At 42.5% G+C, this 25,738-nt stretch overlaps 1 protein-coding gene across 1 annotated transcript in view; it reads left to right on the top strand.

The window, feature by feature from the left end:
• The first annotated feature begins 504 nt into the window (after positions 1-504).
• LOC121166957 (LHFPL tetraspan subfamily member 3 protein) overlaps positions 505-25,738 on the top strand; it is a 192,059-nt gene continuing 166,825 nt past the window's right edge. The window contains exon 1 of the mRNA XM_040996300.1: positions 505-989. Within this exon, the coding sequence (XP_040852234.1) occupies positions 548-989 (442 nt within the window). The 5' untranslated portion in view covers positions 505-547. The remainder of the gene's footprint in view (positions 990-25,738) is intronic.

The following is a 25,738-nucleotide window of genomic DNA, read 5'->3' as shown; positions in this document are numbered from 1 at the left end:
TGCATCCTTCTAGCTCCTGGGTTCCCCCGCGACAATGTGGGGTGGCACAGGCTGGAAGATGCGCGCACCAGGGAGTGGTGTGTGTGTGTGTGTGTGTGTGTGTGTGTGTGTGTGTGTGCCGGGGGTCAGCAAGGGGGATGTGCGTTTTGCGAGCTTCAGCTGCAACAGAGGGGTGCAGGGGCAGAGGGAGGGGGCAAGGAGAGCTGCCCCCTTCTACCCCCAGGGTCCAGAGGGAAGGAAGGAGGGGGCCAAGCAAATAGGTAGGTAGGGAGGGGGCTGTGAGGCGGGTGCTCGGCGCTCCCCCGCCCTCCTTCCGGGAGCGGGGCTGCGGACTCTGGAAGTGGGGCCATCGGCGGGGCCGAGGCGGAAGGCAGGGAGTTGCAGCGCGCGCGGCGCGGCGAGTGGCTCCCGTGCGCGTACCAGGCGGGGGAGGCGGGAGGACCCGGCGGGCGGAGGAGGGGTGAGGAGGAGTAGGAAGAGGAGGAGGGAGAGGGCGAGGGAGAAGAGAAGGAGGAGGAGGAGGAGGAGGAGGGGGAGGCGGGGGAGAATGCCCGGAGCCGCCGCCGCTGCCGCCGCCGCCGCCGCGATGCTCCCGGCTCAGGAGGCCGCCAAGCTGTACCACACCAACTATGTGCGGAACTCGCGGGCCATCGGCGTGCTCTGGGCCATCTTCACCATCTGCTTTGCCATCGTCAACGTGGTATGCTTTATCCAGCCCTACTGGATCGGCGACGGCGTGGACACCCCGCAAGCCGGCTATTTCGGGCTCTTCCACTACTGCATTGGCAACGGCTTCTCCCGGGAGCTGACCTGCCGGGGCAGCTTCACCGACTTCTCCACGCTGCCCTCTGGAGCCTTCAAAGCCGCCTCCTTCTTCATCGGCCTCTCCATGATGCTCATCATCGCCTGTATCGTTTGCTTCACCCTCTTCTTCTTCTGCAACACGGCCACAGTGTACAAGATCTGTGCCTGGATGCAGCTCACCTCCGGTGAGTGAGGGAAGGAGGGAGGCAGTGCGCGCTCCTGACGCCGCGCGCCACCGCCAGGGACCACCCCGGGGTGTCCCGGGGCGGCCAGGGGGAAATGGGGGAGCTGGATCACGAGGAGCCCTGCGAGGCTGGAACCCTGGGCAGATGGGGAGCTCCCCACAGCCCGGCCACTCAAGCCTCGCTCCCTGGCTTTCGGGGACCCCTGAAGTGCCGGGGAGCGCCCCCACCCCATACATGCACACACCCCTCCAGGGGACTTGCTGGAGATTGGGCGGCTCTGGAGCTGAATCTGTTCAGAACTGAACATAAGGGGAAGGAGAGAGGCTTAGGGGTTGACCCTGCGAGGTGAAAGAGGATTTGAAGGGGCTGTGTGGCTGGAGCAGCCCCTCCTCTCCGCCCCTGGCTGGCTGGGATTGAGTGTTCGCTCTCTTCACCTGGCTGGGGACTGGGTCGAAAATGATTTCTTTCGGCATCTGACCATCCACCTACTAGACGAATAAATCCCAAGGCTGTTGTGGGGTTCACCCTTTAGAGGGGAAAAAAAATGTCTCTTCGAATCTTCCCTCTGATTCCTCCAATGTCAAGGCTTCGTTTTACCTTCTGGTCAAACAACCAGAGGTCCTGCCGCTTCGGCTGTCAGCACAGAGGACTCCCTCAACTCTTCCTGGGAGACGAGGCCAGTGAGAGGAAAAAGCCTGCTTTATTAGTGGCTCTGCTCACTCTTTGCCTCTGGACCCTAGGTTGTTGCTAACTCGACAATCTCGAAGTACTTTCTTTCCTTTTTTTTTTTTAAACCCCCCCCCCCCCCGGAGCGTCAAAGATACCTTTAACTCAGAGGGGATGGGAGGTACCTTTCCTGGTGTCTTTGAAGAATCCCCAAACAGGACTGACTTTTGTACTTCCTCTGATGCTGGGATGCCCCGCCTGCCAGCCGCCTTGGGTGCCCTCCTTTCCCCAGCCAAGAGTCCTTGGATTCCTTGGCACCTGGCTGTTGCCACATTGTTGAGGTCCGTTGGGAGGTTTTGGGAAGGTTGGTCTGGGTATGGAGCCCATATTCCTCTTTTGTGCGTCATTTGACTCTTTAAAGACGTCGGTTTCAAAATGCTGCCCTTTGTCCTATTCCTGGGAAGGTGTCTTTTCTGCAGAGTTGGGATTGTGTGTCTCTGAAGGTGCTCCAAGACAACCTTTAGGCTCACGGGGTTCGCAGATTGGAAGGGCTTGGGGGAGACCGAACTTGCAAGTCTTCAAGTGATTGTTTGGTCCTGAGAGGTGTCTTGGTTAAATTGTGATGTGCCAGTCAGTGGAGGGGTGCACACACTGGGGCGGACGTGGGCAGCAGCAGAGACCACTCCTCACCCCTCCATGGCCCCCTTTCCCTTCCTCAACCCCCCAGCTCCTACAAGAGCTCTCTGGTTCTGTGTATGGCGTCGTCCCTAATGGTAAGTTTTATGAACCTTTCAAGGGCAGAATCACTTGGAGAATTGAAATACATTCCTCCGTTTTGATTGTTTCCGACACTTATCTCTGATTTGACTTTGAAGAGAACAAGACATTCAGGATGCAGGTATTTGAGCAAAGAAATTGACCCTGCGCAGCTAATTTTAAATTTTTTTTCCAAGTTAAATGACCTATTTAGCCCAGTAATTTGAATGAGATTTTTTTCTTTAGAGGTCTGGAAGCAATTTGCAGGCAGGTTTTCAACGTCTTACTATGAAACAATACTTTCTTTTTATAAAATTTCATACTCCAAAAGCAAGTTTTTTTGTTGTTTTTAAAGGAAAGAACAAAGTTATCTTTTGCAATTACTAGCTTTGAAGTTAACACAAACTGCAATGATTGCAGTGTTTTATTTTTTGCCCTCTCCCCCCCCCACACACACCCCCGTTCCTGGAATAGAGCACACAAAAAAATCCCCCTTATCCTGGGCCGGTGAAACTCAATGTCATGCTTTCAGACATTGTACGCAAATACGCCATCCTGTTTTTTTATGCCACGCAACATGACATGACAGCCTGTGTACAAACCAAGGTGATAGAGACATTCACCTCATTTCAGAGAAGTCTGGATTCTAAGCTGGTGTACTTTAAAAAAAAAAAAAAACTCTTTTATTTGCAATGTTTGTGCTTTTACTTCTTGGCAAATTCTGGAATGTGATTTTCTTTGTTAATGAAGTATACTTTGAAGGGAAGGATAGATGATCAGAAATGGATGAAACAAGCAGCAAAGACAGTTATATTAAGAGGATTGCTTTTTAAGGAATGGGTTGTGGAGCATGCTTCTGTAGAGTGTCGCATTCGACGTGCTTTTTGAGGTCTACGTCTCGAAGTCTCATGGCCACTGACCAGGTACTTTAATAGAATGCATGTGATGTTTCTTCGAAAGCTTTATTTCTAACCTGGAGGTTGTTTCTCTTTAATATCAGGTTTGGCGTTTCATATTCATAGTTTAACGGTACCGGGTCTAACATCAGGCGTAGTTTGGTAAACAGGAAAGATGACAGTGTGTCATATGACTGTCTAATCCTTATTGAATTCAATGATTAACTTGCATTTTTGCGATTTAAGTGTTTAAGACAGTAACGTCATAGGTTAGAGCCCAGAATTCTATAGAATCTTGTATGAAATTATAGTAAGCTGATAAGACGGGTGACTTTCTTGAAGCCATCCCAACATCAAGAACTATTCCTTTTATGATCGTGAACCATGAAAATGATTTTACTGGACATGAAAATGGTGCTGCGCATCTACCCATAGGTGGGAAGGTGGGAACACCTACAACGAATGGCATGAGGACGAACACATCGCCATCCCCTTCTCCCTTTGATCGGCTTCCATCACGTGAATCTAGGTAGCTAATATGTCTATCACCTTTGGGCAGGATTCTGTACTGATGGGCCATGTGCAATAGAAAGAGCAAAGATGGAAGAAGAAAAAACACCATCCGCAAATAAGGTCAATCACGATCTGCTGAAACACAGAACTTTCCCAACCTCCTGAGGAGAGAAGAGACACTTCTCTCTTCTTTGTGATTTCCCTAACACCAGGGAAAAGATCTCTAAGTGATAAATCAGCATGGGCTTTTTGCGTGAATCAGCATGGACAAGGAACTTTGCTTCTCTGGAACAACTTGATTCTCATTTTATTTCTAGGTCCCTGTTCTCTTTAAAGGAATGCTTCTGAGTATCTTCTAAGTCTGCTCAGAGCCAAAACCCATAAAAATGCTTTGTTTGAGTCATTTTATTTTACTAACTCTAGGCCATCCGTTTGAATTTTTTTCAGAAGCTCATGCATTATCTATCAGAGCTCGACATTCATTCATTTATTTATTTCTCTCTCTCCTTCTGTCTCTCTCTCTCTTTCTCTCTTCTTCTTCTCCTCTTCCTCCTTTGTTTTCTTTTTTAGCAAAAATATTAAGGTGGAATTCAAGATTTCCTAGATGTTCAGTAGGATGTCTCCTCTAAAATTCATATTGAAAATCTCTAGTGTAGCAAGATTTGAGAGGTTTAGTCTGCAGGTGGTAATTGAGGTGTGGCTTTTAGGTGTCTTCAGTGGAAGGAGTTTTCTCTCTCTCCCTCTCTCTCTCTTTCTCTCCCTTCCTTTCTATCTTTCCCTCCGTGTGAAGATACAGTTCCTCCGTTCTAGAGGACAAGACCACAAGACATTATCCTGGAAGAAAAAAGTAGTCCTCTTTGAAAAGGAGATGCCAGTACCTTGATCATGAGCTTCCCAGTCTTGGGAACTGTGAGAGAGCAAGTTTGCATTGTTTTATTTTAAAAAAAGACCCACTTCCAGGTACTTCCAGGTATCTTGTTGTTAGCAGGATAGTGGACTAGAGATCCGTCATGAATGACTGGGGCAGAGGTAGCAGATAAGGAGCCAGTAAGTGTCATCAGTGAAGAAAGGACACTGATTTAAGGTTGAATTTCCTTATTCAGGAGGGATAGAACAAAAGTGGATTGTATCTCCTCCTACCTCCTGGATTTCTCATCACTTGTCATTTCGGTTGTACCGACTGGAAGGGCCTCCAACAGCATCGGGCTTTGTGGCAAGCACAAAGGGTTGAATTTCTTAGTTTAGCTCAGTCTCCAAAACTTTTCCCACTGCATACCCCCATTTCAAGGTATCCTGCTTTTTCTTATATAAGTCACTGGTGTTTGAAATTATAGAGTGTTTGTGCATTTGTTGAATGATTTTCCCTTCAGTCCCCTTGGAATTTTCTTAGACTTTATCTATTTCTCTTTATGTAGTCTAGAGATCAAGACATGAACAGCAATCTTAACAGAAGTGAGCTTGAAGCCTGGCTCACACACTGTGTGACCTGAAGCACTCATCTTTTTGTCTCTCTGTTGCCTCTCTGCAAATAGGCTTGTGTATAATTGTACCGACCCCAGGCTCTTGATGGCAGGATTAAGCGAGCTAGTGTTTCTATCTAGTTGTTGGCTGATAGTCTACAACCAGGATATGGATGTTGGGTATGACCAGCTATCACTGTCTTATTATTGACATTGCTATATCATGGCACCGAGTAATATGTTAGGCACATGGAAGGTATTTGATAATGAGTGGATAATGAATTGCATGAATGTAGATGAGATGAATGATGAATGTGATGAAGCACAAAAGGAGAAAGGAGTTGATTTGAATTTCCGTGGGCCATGGTAAGAAGTGAAGGTTCCACACTTTCACGGCCCTATTTGGTTTTTAGAATCAACAGTAAGCACAATGAACAAATTCCTCCGTATTCTTTGATGGCAATGGTTGTGACTTGGTGGCCTCATTTGTGACTAACTTTTTTCCCCCCCAAAGGAGGCTTTTTATGATGTACAGTGAAGGATCTTTATCATAACTTTGATTACATCTGAAACCTTGGCAGATATTCACCTGCCATTTGATTTCTCAGGAAAAAGGATTTGCATCCTACCAAATGGTGGTAAGAAGCAGGAGACCCTGTGTTTGTGAATAGCGGTACCTGCTCAGGGTTGAATTTCGGTGTATACTTCTAGTTATCATAGAAGAGGTGTCCTTCCCAGGAATCCTGTTTCTTCTTGTGAGTATCTTCCTGGGGGAACCTGCCAAGCTCTTCAAGTGGGCTGCTGTTCCTTATGGGGCCCGGGTTGCGATGCTTGTAGCAAGGACGAGCTGGAAAAACAAGCACAAATGTACTCAGTGTTCAGGACCAAGATGTGAAGAAATAATTTTTGCCTCAATGATCCATCTATCTATCGTTGAGTTATGGAATGACCCAAAAGAGAGATTTATCCTTGCTGGAATGTTGAAAATGAAGGGAAAAATGTGTATGGCTTCTGTGATTTTTTATTTTCTAATTCTGTCCTTGTATATTGCATGCACTAGGAAACACACAAAGTTTTTTTTTTTTGAAATTAAGAAATCAATTTTACAAAAAGCACATTTTCAATTTAGCCAGCCATAATTCCAAGAAAGTGATTTGATTTGGAAACTGTGACTGCAATGTGACAATAAACAAATTCCAGGAAATAAGTTAATGCAAACATCAGAACAAATGATCTTTATAATTTGAAATTTCAAGTGAACATCTGTGGAAAGTAATAGATCCCATGTAGCCCATCTGGTCTATGTAGTTAGGAGTTTTGTTTACTTATTTTAGTACAAAGCTGCACATTTAACAAATCTTTCCATGTAAGATGTTAATAAGGTGCTTCTTTATTTTATAAATAAACAGGCAATACACTCAAAGCCTAACCAGAGTGTGGGAGCAGATGCTTACCATGAAAACACCCGTTTAGTAATTGCTGCTTTTGTTTGGGGCAACGCTACGACCTGTAAGAGTCCAAGTGACCAGGCCAGTATATTACACTTTCTGCACGTTCCTCAGGAGTCTTGCAAAGTGAGCAAAATTTTAGATGAGAAATGAAAGAGTAGAGTATGTAGCTGGAGGTGCAGCGTGTGGCTCAGCGCTCCTCTGTGTGTGGTGTGAGGAGATAAACGATGGGAAGTGGAGTGGAGAGAATTGCCGCTCACACTGGCACGAAGCAAAGGACACCCTGGAAGCATTTTAATCCACAGACTGCAAAGCATGCTAACCAGCTTAGCTTTAAAGTGTGATTTCCAGAATATAGTTGAACTTTTGGAGGTCAACACCAGCTTTAATTAATATGAAATTCCCTTATCACAGTGAATCAACTGGGAGCTTTTTATTTGACATGGGGTGAGACCAAGGAACTGACCTTCGTTCTTACTAATAACCAGAAGATATTAATCATAACAGAGGCTTCCTCCTATAGCAAAAAGAAGACAAATTATTTGATAAGTGAAGCATCATGCTTTTTATGAAAAGTCAGTGGACCATTTCAGAGGAAAGAAATAAATAAGATCCCTCTCCTCTAGCATCCCGAGAGTTCATGTGATTCACACCATCAGGAAGAGCGTGAGCTCCCAAAGGGCAGCCATGATTCTGTGATGCTCCCTTGCTCAATGTGGCTGTTCCAGCTTGAGTTATTTTAACTGTGACCTCGAGTGTATTTCTCTCCTCTTTTGCTCAATACAACAGAAAGATGGGTGACTTGCGAGAGGAAGACAAGTCATTTCTTTTGACCGATAGAGACACGCATCGTATCTGACAAACATTGGACAACAAAAGAAGAAAGCAAACCATTCTGGAATAGAGTTACTGGCACGGAATGGCCATGTGTGAGCTCTGATGTCTTTCCCAGCCTCATGCAATGCAGCAGGGTTAGAAGCTACCTGTGTCTTTCCAACAGAAATATCCTAAAGGATATCTTGAGTGGAGTTAGTCTTCCAATCGCATGAAACTTTGAGATTGTAATCTACCATGAGAAGGTTCACAGTTCAGTAGCAATAATGCATGATTGGTAGCTGTACATTTTAAAAATAGAAACCTTAGCACTAAAGAAGACGTATGTGATCTACGCAATCAAGAGAGCTCTTAATATTTTTTTGCCTGTCACCGGTGGATGACAGGAGCTTGAGGGGAATTCAGTTTTAGGCTTGGGAGATAGTTCTATTAGGGCCATTCATGGAAGTATCTAGAAACTTCTTTTGGAAAAAGCCCGGTGGGGGTGAGTGTTTTTCATCACGGCTCTGGGTTGGCTTCAGTGATGACCAAGAGCAAGGTGCTGGAAAATCAACATGGGAGATGTGTATCATAATTGATAGGAAGCTCACTATTTGAAAAACACATAAACAGGCTCAGCCTGAAGAATGGCAGGGACATGGGGGAGAGGCAACAAAAATAAATGAAGTATGAATAGGACATGAATAATGAAATTCAAGGCTCTGAAAAGCATAATGAATTTCATAACATCAAAAGCACATTGAATTTGACATCATCAATGGCTTCGGTATTGACATTGGAAGTGCAGGAAGATGGAATCTTTATGGTGCAATCATATTAGGGAATCATATTATTCTTTAAGATCCAGATATTCAAAGGGAGAAGCAATCAAACTTCCTTTTTGACAGATAGAAATATGGAGTGGGATTAAAGGAACTATCATGAAGTTCAGTGGAAAACATTCTGATAGTTTCTCTTTGAAATCTAGCTACAGGTTGTTAAACTAAATTGATTTCTATATTGCCTTTATGAATAAAGGGGGCTTAAAGTGAAAATCTGGAGAAATATGTTTGTATTTTAAGAACGGGTTTAGTTACAAAATGAAAGATTAAGTGGCTTCATCTGATGTTAGATGATCAATAAAAAGCAATATTGTGAATCTGTGTGATGCTAAATTTGCTTAAGTTATCCTCTACATTTTAATTTGTTGACTGAGCAAAGCATAGTAATAGACCACCTGGTATGTTATGAAGACTTTTATACAGAAGGAATGCTGTACTATAAAGTTTAAAACTCTATTTAGTGACCTTTTAGTGCTCACTATAGCAGTTGGTAGGTAATTATCAACATTGGAACTTCTAAGAGTTTTGTGAAACTCTTTTTCTAGAATTATTTATATACTTGTATGTGGGGGGGTGGAGTCTATGCAATGTAAAAGATAGTACTTTCTGTAGGATGGGAGGATGGCACCATTCTGGAATAAAGATGGTGCAGTATGAATTTAGATAAAGAACCTCTTTGGAAATTTGTGCAATAATTAGACTCATGATTAGGCAGTTTTGTATTTGTAGGTAGAGTATGAAAAATAGACTTAAGCTAAGCAACCTGAGATATTTTTCATTGATTTTCTCTCTTGCCTCCATTTACAAGTTTTAATGCTAAAGTATCCCACTTAAATTATGGGTTGATTAAATTAGGATTGTTTCTCTGTATGTGATTTGATGACCTTCTGTGCTATACAATATTTCATTTCTGAATAACAACTTAGCTCAACAAAACAAAACAAAACCTTTGAATGAAGGTGCATAACTTGGTGCCAAATAGTCATAGGCTTTAAGAAGTTGGAGAAATATTAGAATCTACATGGTCTCCCATCTTCTAGAGAAATGATCATGGTAAATGCCAACTACTGAGCCACTACATTTGCAAAAAGCTTTAGCTAACATGTTATCACGGAGGGGAGAAGCTGTTAATTACAGAGGAAATCGTGGTCTGGATATTAACAGAATTTCCTCTTCATGTGCATTCGTGTGTACTGTGTGTGTGTGTATATGTGACAGTGTTCCTCTCATCACATCTTTTTCATTTCTGTAGCCAAGAGCCAGACATTTTCCCCTATATTACCCCTTGATTATGCCTCTGGTAGCACTGCCATCGCAGGCTATACACGTGGGACACGAGCAATGTTGGAATTGCTGCCCCTTTGTTATCCCCCCCTGTGCTGCATCAGATGCGGCTGTGCTTGTAACCACTTAACTTATGAATGGTGACCGTGAAGGTGGTGATGTGGACAGGATCAGCTATCCGCAGAGGCAGTTCCAGAGAAGGGATCAATAGACTTGGGAATTTGGCGGCTTTTAGAGACGCAAGGTTGACGCATGGGAACAGTGTGTGGTTGGAAGAAAGGCCTCTTGAACTGGCACCCTATTCTCTTCAAATGACTTGACAATTTATATGTGGCTACCCTTGACTTTTTCTTTTTACTTCATTTTTCTAAAACGTGTATAATTTTACTGCTGGTAGGGAAACAGAATTGCAAGTTAAAAGCATTGAAAAATATAGTATCTGCTAGGCAAGATTGCTGTTTATGTGCCAAGAGAGTAAAGGGCAGATAAGCTATCAGAAACAGGGTAAAGTTACAAGAGGGAGAAAATAGAGAATGATCATACAAAACAACTCGTTATCTAGAGTTAAACTCCTGCACTTGAATGAGACTTTAAAAATATCTGTATTCTGCATTCTTAGCGTTCTTGAATCAATGCACACACAGCACTTCAAAGTGAACCTAGCATGGAATAACTGCTCAAAAAATGCCAGCTGCAGTTTCTGCTACTACCACTACCACCACCACTACTAACTGAAAAAGATGAGGACTAGAGACCTGGAAAGTATTTTAAAAACTTTAGTAGACAGAGCAATTGAATTCGCCATATATAACCTAGAGAAAGACAAGTTAGTAGCATACATTGCATATGCCAGATCTACCAGTCTGGGTGCCTTTTGTAAACTGTACAGAGTAGTGAAAAAAACATACATGGTAATTCCTGTATTGACTTTGGTGCATTATTAACAAAATTCCATCTTTGGCCGAAGGGTTTTTGTTTTGTGCTAATAGGTCTTGCCCTTCCATTTTCTTTGGGGTGAGCATGTATAGGTTTTGGAGAGCATTTTGAACTTTTTTTATAATGCCAGATGAATCCACCCAAGGACCAGACCGTTTGAGAGGATTCTATCCAGACCCAGACACTTAGGCATTCTTATGAAGCTCTGCCGAATGACAGAGAAATATCAGGAATTACTCAAATGATCCCCTTTCACAACTATCTAAAGCCAGACTGACTATTCCCAGTCTCCAATAGCACGTAGCAGCAGCTCTGCAGAAGCGGCATTTTAATCTGTGTTATCGTAAGCATATCTATAACACACAGAAAACTAGTTTTTTCGCTAGACTGTATCTTTGAATATTGAGATGTTTCCTAAGCAAAGAAGTCAGTGATTTAAAATTATGCCCTAATAAAAATTGTGTGTCTTTCTTTTTCGTTCTTTCTTTCATCTTGGTATTTTATTTGTTTCATCTTGGTATTTGTTTTTTTTTTTCTTGTGGTATTTTTGTTTCTTTATGTTTGTCATTGTATCGATCTATGGGTACAGTGTTTCAAAAGACATTTTTAAAAGGCCCAACATCATTTCTTCGTAACATTTTCATTATGGGCCAAGTGTCATCAATGCATTGTTTATTAGAAAATCGAAATATCCGTGTGCCTTGAGTCAAGGCACAGATTGGGTAACTGAATACTCACTCTCTCACACAGTTCCGGGCTCCTTTTGTGGTGCTTACCTGGAGTTGATGGGAACAAGAGAACTTGCACCATAGGCACCCTTGATCAGACTTCCTGGTCTACAGACACTGGGGAACATTGCTGAGCCATCCAGTAGGTCATCCGTGTTCTTTCAGACTCTCCCGTCTTTGGGGAAGGGCTCTGCAGGAAGAAGAGCCTGGATTCTCCACTCAAGACCCTTCACTGGCAGTGGCATTGGCTCTAGGGGGAGCTCCAATCCCGTGGACTTGTGTTTCTCAGAGCTTTGCAGGGTCAAGTCCAGATTTTGTTTTTGACCCTAGCACTACTACTTGTAAGGTAACATTTTAGGGAACTAGAGGTGGAGAATGAACTGTGAAGGCTGAGAAGGAGTGGGAGAAGGAAAACCTTCTTTACCTACAAGCAAAAAGCTGCCTCTCCCAGTCTGCGTTACATGTTTCTGCCTTGACACAAAGTTCTGGGAAGTATCACGCGCAGTTTGATCTTTAAGAAACTGCGATGATATCCCATGGCTTACAGTTTTTGGAGGACTCGTTCATGGGGTCTTTCCCCTGTGAGACATTGTGGTTATTATTTCTTGGCCTGGAGGTGGACAACTGGGGACACCTTGGAGGAGTTGCAAGCAATAACACCTGCTAGACTCTAGGTGGCCCCTTGGTCTTAGAGGCCGCAGACATTACGGGCGTGTCTCTCTTAGCTTTAACACATTTTTGGAAATTTTAAAGAGTTGGAAATCCCATTTCCCGGGAAACTTCAGGGACTAAACAGGCAATTACAAATAATGTTCAGTCTAATTCAGAACATAGACTCCACCGTTCATAGGCAAATCGTGAGTCACATAATCTGAATGAAAAACCTGGGCACTTAATTCAATCAACCATCTCTTAACACTACGTTCCTTAAACAAAAGAAAAGAAAACAAGAAGCCAAATGAGTTTCTGCCTTGCTCACTTACAGCAGTTCCTGCTAGTGTGCTGTCACTGGAAGGACACAAATTCTCTCCTCTCCTCTCCTCTCCTCTGCTCTCCTCTCCTCTCCTCTCCTCTGCTTTCCTCTCCTCTCCTCTCCTCTCCTCTCTTTGCCTCTCTTTTTCTTTTCTCTCTTCTTTTCTCTCCTTTCCCCTCTTTCTGTCCCCCTCCTTCATGAGACCTGATTCCTGTTTCATGTGTTCAGGACAGTTCTACCGAGGAGAACTTTCATAAAGCATTCTTTCCTGAGCAATATTGAGTCTTGTTCCCGTCTTATCCTCATCCACCTGAGAGCATTCCTTTCCATCCTCAACAAAGCACCTGCTTATTAGATCCACCTCTTCTAGCCACACCTCTTAACAAATTGCTGTGCCTGACCAGGCCATGTAGGAAATGTTGAACTGCACTGATAAAGCAATTCCATATGGCACATTAGCATTGCTGTGGGATAACTTAGGATATTTTTTTCTTTTGACTGAATTTAATGTGAATTAAAAAAAAAATTACTGCAATCTATGTGTACTTACCTATCCTTTGCTTAATCATTGAAGAAGTGATTTTTTCTTGAATGAAGAAGAAAAAAAAATCAACCCCGTGATGCTAAGAATGGTCTGTAAAACACTGAAATTGTCACTGAGAGAGACTCAGGGGATGGAGTGGGTCTCACGTACGTTTCTTTCTGTCCGAGTGTCACAAAGACAGGAGCAGGGCCTTTGGATTTCATCTCTCAGCGTGTTAAAACATTAGAAAGTAGACTCTAGGAACGTGGCTTGAATGAAGTGACGTTTGGGCATGTACAACAAGGAGGTCATTTAAGTTGCTGTTGCACTGATGTAAATAACATCAGCTCAGCAACCATTTTGGTTTTCCACTTACAAGTGATTCACTGTCTCAGTTTATCCACCGCCATTACCCTCATCGAGTTACACCAACCTTTTGGCAAACTAATATGCCCTTGTTTGCACATTTTATGATCTTATCTTTAATAGTATATGATGTTTTTTCCACTCTTGCTTTCTTTGTGTTTATGTTTTACTATGATATGCTTAAATCACAAACTCTCCAAATAAATTTCTTTTACAGGAATTTTTTTTCATATACCAGACAACTGTATTTGCTTTGTGATCTATTTTAAAAAATAATTTTATCTTAATAAAAATTTTGCTTTTTTTAAAAAAAATATCTAATTAGGTTTTTTTTTTGAAAGGTAGAAATTACAGAGCGAGTGAGAAGGAGAGACACAGAGAGGAGTCTGATCTTTCACTCTTTCAAGGGCTGTAATGGTCAGGAGCAAACCAGGCTGGAGTGAGAAGCCAGAAGCTTCTTCTGGGTCTCCCACCTGGTGGTGGGGGACCAAGCATTTGAGCCATCCTCCACTGCTTTCCCAAGCACATTGCGAGGGAACTGGACCAGAAGCCAAGCAGGCAGGATTTGAACCAGTGATGCTGGCACTGGATGCCGTGGCTTACCTTCTGCTGTGCTCAATACTTGCTCCTACTTTTTTTTTTTTTGAGAAATAATTTGAGATGCATTTTCTGCATGGTTTTCGAATGTTAGTTCTCCTTTGGCATGCAATGAATTTTAAGTATTAAAAATGTGAGCTTATCATTTCCAAAGAAAATAAGGAAAATATAGATTTTAAAAGGACAAGCCTACCTTTGCAAACTGACTCATGATTCAATTTTTAAAAGCCCTGAATGTTTTACAAATGTAGTTAGAAACTGTGAAATATTCTTACCCAGAAACATCAGGTTCTAACAGTTTTATAATATAATTCCATTAAATTCAACGAGTGGCATTCCAATTAGGCACAGACTTTCAAAATAGAGAAAAGGAATTTCTCAACTTCTGTGAATCTTACTTAACTCTAATACCCAAACTGGCAAAACCAGCATGAAAAAATGACTCACGGTACTCTTGATAATAATTTTGCAACTTATGAATGGATGGTTAGAGATGGAGTCTCACAGTACTTATTAACTTTGTTTTCTTTTAAGTCCTCAATGGTGTTGTCATTACCCAAACTTGAGCCTAGAAACTGATATAAAGACTATTTCTCAGCTCTTTTTTCTTTATATACATAAAAAAAAATTGTAAAAGCAGATTTACAGAAGAGAGACACACACAGAGAGAAAGAATCTTCCACCTGCTGGTTCACTGCACAAGTGGCCTCAACGGCTGGGGCTGAGTTGATCCGAAGCCAGGAGTCAGGAGCTTTTTCTGGGTCTCCCACTCGGGTGAAGAATCTCAAGGCTTTGGACCATCCTCTGCTGCTTTCCCAGGCCACAAGAAGGGAGCTGCATGGGAAGTGGAGCAGCCAGGACACAAACCAGTGCCTATGTGGGATCCTGGCATATTCAAGGTCAGGATTTAGTCACTAGGCTATCACATGGAACCCTTCTCAGCTCTTTTAAAAGAAGAAATCAACAAAGTGATTCCCCCTCCCTGCCCTAAAGTCATTGCAATAGGGTGTTTTTATCATTTTCGTGTGCTTTAAGCTCCGTTTAAGGAAGCAGATCTCATTTTTCAATTCGGACTTCATATGTAATACACCATAAGCGAACTTGATCATGCTTTAATATCTTTCTTCTCTGAATATGGGATGATATATATTCTAAGCAGCTTACCTTGACCAGAGGAATTTAGCCCTGAAAAATAAGAGATTAAAAAAAAAATCAGATGTGTGGGTTCTATGGTTTGTAATTCATTAAATATAAACCTTGTTTTAAAATAGACCGTTTTCCAAAAGAAAGGCATTTTGTGCATGGCCTTCAAGGTAATGAACATTGAGCAAGACGAGCTAAAGGACAAAGGGTAATTATTAGAGACAAACAACAGTGTGGGTCAAGTTGCTAGGCAGATGGGACGGGCATGTGACAGAACAGAGTGCTTTTCCCCTCTGTGTAGGGCGGATGGTATGGATCTAACCCTAAGTCCCAGCTAGGAGTTTCCTGTGCAGTGGATCTAGGTAGGATCCAGGTGGGACCAGCTCTGGGTTCATAGCTGCTGTGTTAAGAACAACTGGGGCTTCCTAACTCCCTTTACAAACAGTCTAGAAAAACTCAACGCTGGCAGCGGAGAGCCAGTGAGTATTCAACTGCAGTGGGTAAGTACCTGGACTTGGTGGGGCACCTGTTTCCCCTCTACACTTCTGCATGACTCACTGAAGTACCCGGCATGTTGAAATGTGCTGGGTTGTGCTTGTAATGTAATGGAGGAACATGTAATGACATGTTCCTGAAATATTGTCCAGGCATATTGTCCATTTGTGATGACAACCAAAACATAGCCAGTATATTCTACCTGTCTAGGAGAAAGTGGAAGAAATTCAACAGTAGCTCACGTTGCAAACATTCGCATTTCAGATCTCTCTGTGCTTGGGGGAATCTGCATTGTGCAGGAGGAAGCAGACCAGGTCATCCACGGCTGTCATGTGATGCCAAATGCGAATCACTGAGGATGGTGATGAATGCCAGGGGGCACAGTTTTCCCAAAAACTTCTTCATATTCTCTTGTGAGATCATATGAGTCCTCTTTTAAAATGTGTGTTTCCTCAGGCCTCCATTCTGACCCTCTGTTCCTGAAGGATACACTGACAAATTATTCATGTGTATATATATTAAGACAGCAGAGGCTGCGTGGAGGAAGCAGTGCAGTGAGAATGAACCCTGTAAGACAAAGCAGCTGGGTTGGAAGTGGAGCAGTTGGGACTCACCAGTATAGGATGCCAGCACAACAGGTACAGCTTAGCTAGCCATGTCACACCGCTGGCTGCATGTTTCTACTTTTTACAAAATTCCAGATATGCTTGATTATTGCTTCTTACATTGAACCTGAAGCTTCTCTCTAATTTCTGCCCGTTCAGTAGAGTGCAGCTCTTTGTGGCCACATAGAATAGGTTTAAGCTGTCTTTGAGCGGACATTTCGGTAAGTCTTTGGTTACAGTTTTTTGATTTCTCTTCCTTCACAATGCTTCTCTTTCTGTTCTTCAATGTCCCCATTTCCTTCAATCACATCTCACGTGGCACAGTTCCCTCTCTTTAGCTCTCTGTTTGCCTATGTCTGCCTTACCCAGCACACTGGAAGCAGCTTAGTTCACACACACACACACACACACACACACACACACACACACACACCTCTGACTTGAAATGAACTTTAAGTACTTACATTTAGGACTTGCTTGACCGTTGCTTATTTTTAAGTCATTCATCTTTTGATATTTAACAGATACCCATAATATGTTAAAAAAAATTTTTTTAAAGTATAATCAGACATGCCTCTACTTTTAACAATTACAAAGCAAGGGATATCACGTTTATAAAAAACCAGAATCAATTAAATAAAATTAAAATCCTTCCCCCCATCTTTTCATGCTAGGAAATAAATAGCATGCTGTAAAGGATTGGGTGTATTTCATGGACTTGAATGATAAAAATCTCTATTAGCATCTCTCTGAGTAAAATTTATAACACAATCTTTGAATCTTTTGATAACCTGACAGAAAGATTAGTATGTTTTATTGCAAAGGCAAAGCCAGCACAGGCTCTCATTTTGATAGTAAATATCTGATCTAGGAAAGATATGTTATCATCTTGATATTATTGACATAATACATCACACACATTTCCCCCAAAAGAAGAGACAATGATACACGTTATGATAGACATTAATAACAAAGACAGTGTGAAAGATGGTGGTACAAAAAATAGCAACAGTAAAATGAACATACTTGGATGCAGAGTTTTTGGGATTTTTTTTTTTTTGAGAAGGACACAGACTGTAACAAAGGAATTAAAGACATGCATGCTTGGGGTTGGTGTGGTGGTGTAATAGGCTGATGTTGTCACATTGCCAACACTATATAAGGAGGTTGATTCATGTCCTGACTACTCCACTCCCGATCCAGCTCCCTGTTTATGACCTGGGAAAGCAGTGCAAGATGATGGTTCAAGTCTTTGGAGCTCTGCACCCATATGGGAGACCCGGAAGAAGTCCTGTGTTCCCTGCCTTCTGATCAGCACAGCTCTGGCTGCTATGGCCATTTGGGGAGTAAATTAGCAAATGGGAAATTCTCTCTGTGTCTCTCCTTCTTTCTGTCATCTTCCTTTTCAAAAACAAAACTCTGTTTGCTTGACATAGTCACATCTCATGACTTGCTCAGCTCAGGGAAGCTGAGAAGAAAGGAACAGAACCCAGACTCTTGTCTTGGTTTTCTTTACTTGTCTCTGTTGGTCATTGTTTGCTCTTGGCCACACACTTCAAGGCAGAGACAATAACCTTCACATTTAAATTATGCAAAGTACCTGTTTGACAAACATATGGAAAGGAGTGGGCAAGGATATGGGTAGAAATATGGGCTCGGGGGCACCCTCGTGTATCCTTTCCTAGTCCCTTCACGTTCCAGAGCAATAGTTTTAAAACTGAGACCCTAGCTGCTGCAGAGTTCAAGTATTTCCTCTCCATTTTAACAGAGCTTGAAATAGGAGGAAGTTGGGAGGTGGTGAGACAGGCAACAAATGATTAAAAGGAAAAAAAAAAGCAGGTCTAGTATTAGAAGAATAAGGATGGGCTTTGTGGCTTTCGTTTCTTCCAACGGACACTACGCTTGTGTGACATGGAACTCCTACAAATAATGGGAAGGCGGATGGCACCACAAACAATGAAACTCAAGGGCAGAGTGTACTCTGTAGCCCAACAGAGACACAGTGTGTCATAGGCATTCAAAGGGAAGCATCATATTGATTGTGGATTTGGAATGAACAACGGAATAGATAGCCTTGGAGGTGAACTTGAAAGGATGAATTGGATCTCTCACAGGTGTAGAAGAGCAGAAGGGAAACACGCTTGGCTGTTCTTCCTGCAGAGGGCAGTCTTAGGTGGTGCTATGCTGACAGACATTGCCTTCTGGACCTAAGAGCTAAGTAATCAAGACATCCACGTTCATGCTCCACGGATCTCATAACATTCCGAAGATAACTCAGGAAGTAAGTGGCATGGCTTTGCTTGCTGACATGTCATGTGATGTGTGGGAAACCAGCTCTCAGGCCAGCAGTGTAGATATGGATGCAATCAGGCTTCTTCCTCTTGATGGCAACTAATGGTTACTGACCTATAGCATCTGGGCAAATGGCCCTCTTAAACCTCAATATAAGAAGGAGTATCATGGACCCAGCGCAACAGCATAGAAGCTAAAGCCCTCGCCTTACATGTGCCCAGGATCCCATATGGGCGCTGGTTCTAATCCTGGCCACCCTGTTTCCCATCCAGCTCCCTGCTTGTGGTCTGGGAAAGCAGTCAAGGACAGCCCAAAGCCTTGGGATCCTGCACCCAAATGAGAGACCTGGAAGAACTGGGCTGATTTGAAGCTGGGAGCCAGGAGCTTCTTCCTGGTTTTCCATGTGGATGGAGGGATCCATCTTCTAGGCTATTAGCACAGAACTAGACTGAAAGTGGAGCAGCCAGGACATGAACTGGCACCTGTATGGGATGCAGGTAGTAGTATTCAGAGGATTAGCCTACTATACCAACCCACCAATTTCGAAGCCTGTAGTTCTACACGTCAAACTAGGATGCAGGCAGGCTCAACTTAGAAACCCCGAAGTGTTGCCAAGCAGTAAAGATAACAGAGTATTGTCTGACTTGCTCAGTGCCAGTAGTGGAGGTCTTCATGTGCAAGAAGTTTTGACTAGAGAGCACCCATGGGGAAGGCGATCCTGAATCTGCAATTGTCAGAAAGGAAAGATTTAGTTGAGATTTCATTGAACTGTTGTACTTGGATTCCTGGGAATATTTTTCAGCTCTGGCTCTTTTCTTCCCAATAAATTCTTTTCAGTCCTGCTCTATATTGAGAACTGCGATGTGCAGATCTTTTCCTCTGGGTAAAGTATCAGCTCTTGCTCTGTGTATGGTGGATGTCAGTATAATGGTCCTTTTGCGATGGTGACAGCCTGGAAAAATATTTCTCAACTGTGTTGCTGCTGACAGATACAGATGAATTCCCAACCAGAGTTACGGATCACTGAGAAAATGAGCCTGTCCCAGAGCCACTGGATAGATGGTGTCTCCCTCTGGAAGGGGCTTCTTGAGTGGATGTGCAGAGCTACACAGACAGGACCAGCCTTGCAGTGCCCTAGCCACGCCCATGCTTCCTCCATCAGCATAGTGTGTGCTTCATGCCCTCACCGCTGAAATTTGGGGGAATAGCCTCAGCTTTTCCCAGGACAACATTAATGTATTGGATCATTCTGTCATGTGTGAGTGGACATTACAGGTCTTCTGAAGGCTGGAGATGGGGCAGCAAGGGAGACACATTTTAAAACTCAAATTGAAGATACAGTATTGTAAGTACTGTGATGTGACCCAGGGTACCAGAAACATGCTGAGCCCTGCTTTGACTTCAACAGGTGTTTCCAGTAGCAGGTTCCCTGCGATGATGCCAAAGAGATCAATGCTGTTTTCAAATGGTTTTAGACCCCACCAGAAGGCTGACTTCTTCCACGCTTCTTAGCATGTTCTGTCTTCAAGTCCTGGCCTAGTGCAAGGCCGGTGTTAATTTAAACAAGGAATTATTTTTTTTTTAATGTTCAGTGAACTAGCAGAATTGGAAACAACTTGTCTTGACCTCGTCTGCCATTCAGATCATGTTTCTGGGCCTACTAACATTATTTTCTTCAATCAGTAAAATCCATTATTGGTTTGCTTCAAGTTCCGTTCTTGGTGAATTCTATCTGTAGAAATAACTGTATGAAGAATAAGGAAAACCACCAGTGCTCATGGTAAAATTCAATATGTTTGACAAGCAAGTTGCAAAGTCGAATCTGTTTGGTAAAATTGAAATCTGTGTAAAAGGACCTGGGAAAGATTGGACTTAATGAAGAGCAATCAAAACAACATAAACCTAAGAAGGTTCAAAAGTACACATGATCAAATTTCTTTTTCGCTTAAAGTTTATGGAAGAATGATATCTTGGCGACATTTAGATCTGTAAAAATAACCTTTTTTCTGCTCTCTGCTTTTGGGTAATAACCTTTTTAGCTTCCACAAATGAGTGAGAACATATGATATGAGTCTTCCAGTACCTGATTGGTTTCATTTACCGCCCTCAAGTTCCATGCTGGTGGGGAAGTAGTTCTAATATTCTATAGAAAGGCAGGGTCACTATAGACTATTACAATTTATGATACATTTCAAAATAACTGGATAACCAATAGGAGTTATACATCTAACATTCAACCCTTTCCTTGAAAACAAGTTAGCCTGGTTGTTGGTTTATAGCATTCTTGGGTTTTTACTTGAAGATGTTCATAATGGGGCCGGCATTGTGGAGTAGCATAATAAGCTTCTGCCTGTAATGCTAATACCTGATATGGGTGCAGGTTGGTGACCTGGCTGCTCCACTTCCAATCCAGCTTCCAGCTAGGAGTGTGCCTAGGAACATAGTGGAGGATGGCCCAAGTGCCTGGGCCCTGTACCCATGTGGAAGAGCTGAAAGAATCTCCAGGCCCAGCCCTGGCTGTTATGACTATTTGAGGATTTAAACCAGTTAACGGAAGGTCTTTCCCTCTCTGCCTCTCCTTCTCTTTTCATTGCTACCTTTCAAATAAAAAGGATTTTAAAAATTCTTTTTAAAAATGTTGCTATGTGATGGATTGTGAACTTGAGTTTTTTGATTGGCAGTTTTGCTAGATAAGGACAAAAAGGTAGCATCGCAGATTGGCTGCATTTCCCCAAATATCTGGATGGTGTCCAGTTCCCAACTAACTCCATTAGGACTGCAGCAAAGTAAAAAAAAAAAATATCACCACCGCTGACGATGACAGGAGGCTGGATGCTTTTTGACATCTTGTAAAGTTCTCTGCCATGTTTGATCATAAGTTGGAAGAAAAATTTTTGCTGACTCACTTTCCATTGTAGCAGGTGCCTGGTTTAAACCATCCCCAAGAAAGGCGACTGACCCAGGCATCTTGAAGATGCTGGAAAATGCTGACTTTCTCTTGCAAAAACTGCACTGACCAGCTAACAAGTCTTTGAATTTCCCTGCTTCCTTATTTCCAAAAAGGAGGAATAACCTTATTCTTTGTAAGAAAAGGAAGGGAACCAGGTTTCCATGGATCGCTAAGGGAACAATACGTAGGAGGAATGGGAAGGGCTTGAAGAGAGAAGTAGTTCAAATTGAAGGTTTGCAAAAGCAGTTTTCCTTATAATTACTTTTTATTCTTCAGAATCAGTTCTTGCAGAAATGACAGGAGCTCATTGCTTGGAGGATCATTTAGAACAGACAAGAATTCACTTTGCACCTGTGAAGAGCAGGGTCAATTATGTTGACTCTTCAAAGTTTTCGTGACAGTGAAACATTGCACTCCCATCCCCAACTCGAGAACTGTCACGGTTTCTCTTAGCATTGCAGAATACTTGGAAAAACAGTCATGCCTATTAAATAGCTATAGTGCGCCTTAAACTTTCCTGTGTCCTTTTGTTTACAAAATATTTATTTTTGTTTGAAAGGCAGATTTACGAGAGAAGGGGAGACAGAGAACTTCCATCCACTGGTTCACTCCCCATGTTGTCACAAAGTAAAGCTGATCTGAAACCAGGAGTCAGGAGCTTCCTCTAGGTCTCCCACAAGGATGCAGGGCCCCAAGGAATTGAGCCATCCTCAGCTTCTTTCCCAATCTATAAGGATGGAGCTGGATTGGAAGTGCAGCAGCCAGGACAGGAACTAGCATCCATAAGGGGAGCTGGTGCAGGACCCTCCCTGTGTCTTTTTTTTTTTTCTAGTAATGATAATGATAGCTCATGTTTTATTTGCCTTTAAGCTACAAACCATCTTTCACAGCTTTTCCAAGCAACAAGCAGGAAGCTGAATAGGAAGTGGATCAGCCAGGATGTGAACCGACACCCCTATGGGGCGCTGGCACTGCAGGTGGAACAGCCTGCTATAGCATCATCCTTCCCCCTTTTTGCGTTATAGCTTCTATGAAGCCACAAGCATCTCAAAACATTATCAGCATGTTTGCCTCATAATTTTCTATCTTTCTCCATATCATTCACATAACCGGTCATGATTTCTTGTGATATATCCTTTGGAGTTAGTTTTTATAAATGTTTCCCATTGGCACATGGGGGATACTACTACCATGTATACAAGTTTAGTTAGCATTCGGTGGTTGCCTTATGCAATTGACGAAAGCGAGTTAGATCATGAATTTTATTTGATATCTGTCCTGGAGTCCTATAGAAATATCAAAGCAGGCAATACTTTCCTTGTCCGTGAGATGAAGAGGGAATCCTACAGCTAGTTCTGGTCTGGGTGTGAACAAGGCTCTGGAGGCAGTAGAGAACAAAATCATTACGCCTTTCCCTTGGTCAACAGCGAGACTCTCATTCCCTGTGCGATGACAGACCGTGTATGAAAAGAACCAGGATTCTTAGCCGCAAGTTCTAAACACAGTGGCACATGGTTATCCCAGTTCTGTCTTTATTCCAAATTAGTCTAAAAAAAGTCCCAGCCGATTCTTAGAAGAACCGTGTGGAAGAAAATTTTACTTTGTGCATTTTTCCAAGGCTGATCGTCTAACATTTATGCCGTAACCAGTGTCAGAATGTTTAAGAAAGTATTTAACATCAACATTTAAAACTGTTTTCACTGAGTATAAATAGCCATATCAATTTCAACAATGTCCAGAAGAGCAGAAAATAATTTGTATCTATTAAATAGAAAAGAACAGACACTGAAAGAGAAGGAAAAAAAAATGAATGTAACCTTTTGAATGGCTTAACATTTGAAAAACTAAAGCAGAAATCCTAAACTCCAATTGTATTTAAGAAAATAAAAGGGACACGTAATAGCAGACATTCTTCAGAAATCCAATTTAGGATTATTTAGAAAATACCAGTCAAACTAGATCTAGTGTAAAAACTGCCAAGAAGTACACTTATTCACTCCTGGTTTGGCTCCAGGCTGTGGATCTCTCCTGAAAGAAAATATTCAGACAATTAAAGAAAGAATGTGATGCAGAGAAAACAAATAATACAAATTACAAGGGAACAGCGCAATTAACTTATGAGGAAAGATTAAAATAATAAATACCATCCAGCTTTGCTCCAAAGGGACGCTGGGGAGTCATAATAAGCTTCTACAAAAAACATTTTCAAGGTGTAAAACCCCCGAGTAGGAAGAGGAATCATTTCTCGTGGCACCACAAGGGCGCCATCAGAAGGAGCAGGATAAACTCGAAATTATTATCACAAAACGCCTCCAACCAGTAAGGGCTTGGAATTGCTATTTATTCGCCCCGGAGGTGTGAAAGATGTTAAACCCTGGATTTCCAAACCGATAAAGCACAGATGATCCTCTTTGTTAATATGCCTTAGACTCCTCATCTAATACACCAACACTATGAGATCCAAAACCTGGGGCTGTGGAAGAGAGCCCACAACCTGAATAAATTATAAGAGTATATAAATGGAGAAGTTGTGTCTGGCTTATCAGCCAAGGGTCTGTTGCAGTAGGTCTCCTTCGTGCTGTTCTAGCTTCGCCTGTGTCTGGGAAGTCATTCTTGGCGGGTGGGACATTTGAGTTGGGTCTCCATGAGGTCACTTGAAGATGCCTACCTAGACCATGGCACATGGCAGTGTGATGGCACTGTGGGTTCGCTTCCATCACCTCCAGTGGGAGCTGGGCTGTTTTAGGGTAAGATAAGCAGTTCCTCTCATGAGGAATCCCCTAGTACATCTTGAGATACCATAGACATAGCAGCTAAAATGTTATTATGAATTTAAAAAAATAATGAAGGAAAAGATAAATCATGATGGAGCTATTCAAATCTTCCCTTTTGGAATGCATTGTTTTAGGGGTTTGGGTAAATTTTAAGTATCCAGACCCTATGATGCCATTTTTAAAAAGTGTGATTAAAGATATTTAAACTGCAAAACGAAAGTCGAACAACCCACCAGGACCTGGCCAGAACAGGTTGTAGTTTTGGTGGCATGGACAGTGTAAATGTGTCCTTAATAAACACAGACTTTACTTTCTTTCTCATGAGAAAACAGTAAGCCTGTAATTGAGTTGTCATCCTTTTTAAAAGCAAGCCAACAAAAAATACTCACTTTATTTAGTTGAAAGGCAGAGAGAAGGAGAAGCAGGTATCTTTCATATGCTTGTTGTACTCCTAAATTGGCCCTTACAGACGTAGAGCTAAGACAGACTGAATCCTGGAGCCTGGAACTTCATCCTGTTCTTGCAAGTGGGAGGCAGGGATCCAGGTGTTAGGGCCACCATCTACTGTTGTCTGGGGTTTAGGAGCAGGAAGCTGGACTGGAAGCGGAGCAGCTGGGACTATCCCCAGCACCCTGTGTAGGATACCCCTGTTGCAAGCAGCAGCTTGCCCTGTAACACTGCCGCTGGGGTATCATTCTTGCGCTATGACTACAGCAAGGATTGATAAAGTGCAACTACCAAGCCACGTGTGTCAGCCACCTGTTTTTGTATAGCTGTTACCTAAGACTAATGCTTATATTTCTAAATGATGGGGAAAAAAAATAATAAAGCCAGGGTAGTATTTCATGACATCTCAGTGTCTGGAAATAAAATTTTATTGGAACCCAACGATGCAGATTGTCTGTCTGTGTTGGCTTTTGTGCTGCCATGGTGGCCTCAGTTGAGTTATGACAGCAAGCCTAAAATGTTTACTGGCCAGCAGCCCTTTACAGAAAAATAAACATACTAAGCCTTGCTCCAGAGTGAAACTAAAGCTTTATTCTGTTGTAAATAAGAATGGTGTCCTGGATTTGGTCTACACACTGTCTACATGGATACTTTTGCCTAAATAGTTCGTTGTTTTCTCGTTTTTCTACATTTTGTAATAGGTATCGGCAAAGTAGTCGCTGCTCAAAAGTAAATGTTTTTTTGTTTTCCCGACAGAATTACATTTAGCTTTGATGCCTTTGAGGTTGGATGTGCAGTCAAGCGAAACAAAGTGTATTTTTTTTTTATGTTTATATGATGCATGCAGAGATCAACAGTGATTTGATGGCAGGCCCATTTTTGCTGCAATAAAATTGCTGGAGGAACGCATGCTACTTCTAAAGTAGCATGGGAGATGGAATGGCGAGTCAGGGTTACTGACTTTTGTTCTGGTGGGTGGCACTAATTTGTAGGGGTCACTTCTCTCAGAAGGCTTAGACTTGATCAATTAAGTGTTAGCACAATTTACACCGGTTCAAAGTAGCAGTTTCAGCTTCTTGGTTTCCTACCTTTGTGTAAGAAGGGTGCTTTTCCAGGCGGGAACAGCTGAGCCTCAATGAACACGGGGTACCTTCCTCCCATTGATCTATTATTATAAGCCAGCTAAATACTTTGGGGTCCATCTCCCCTTTTCATTCTTTGTTGTCTTATGGGGTTGTAATT

The sequence above is a fragment of the Ochotona curzoniae genome, unplaced genomic scaffold, assembly GCF_017591425.1.
Source record: "Ochotona curzoniae isolate NIBS_2020 unplaced genomic scaffold, NIBS_Ocur_1.0 patch266, whole genome shotgun sequence".
Taxonomy (NCBI): Eukaryota; Metazoa; Chordata; class Mammalia; order Lagomorpha; family Ochotonidae; genus Ochotona; species Ochotona curzoniae.
Note: the sequence above shows the minus strand (reverse complement) of the source record. Positions and strands in the feature narration are given on the sequence as shown.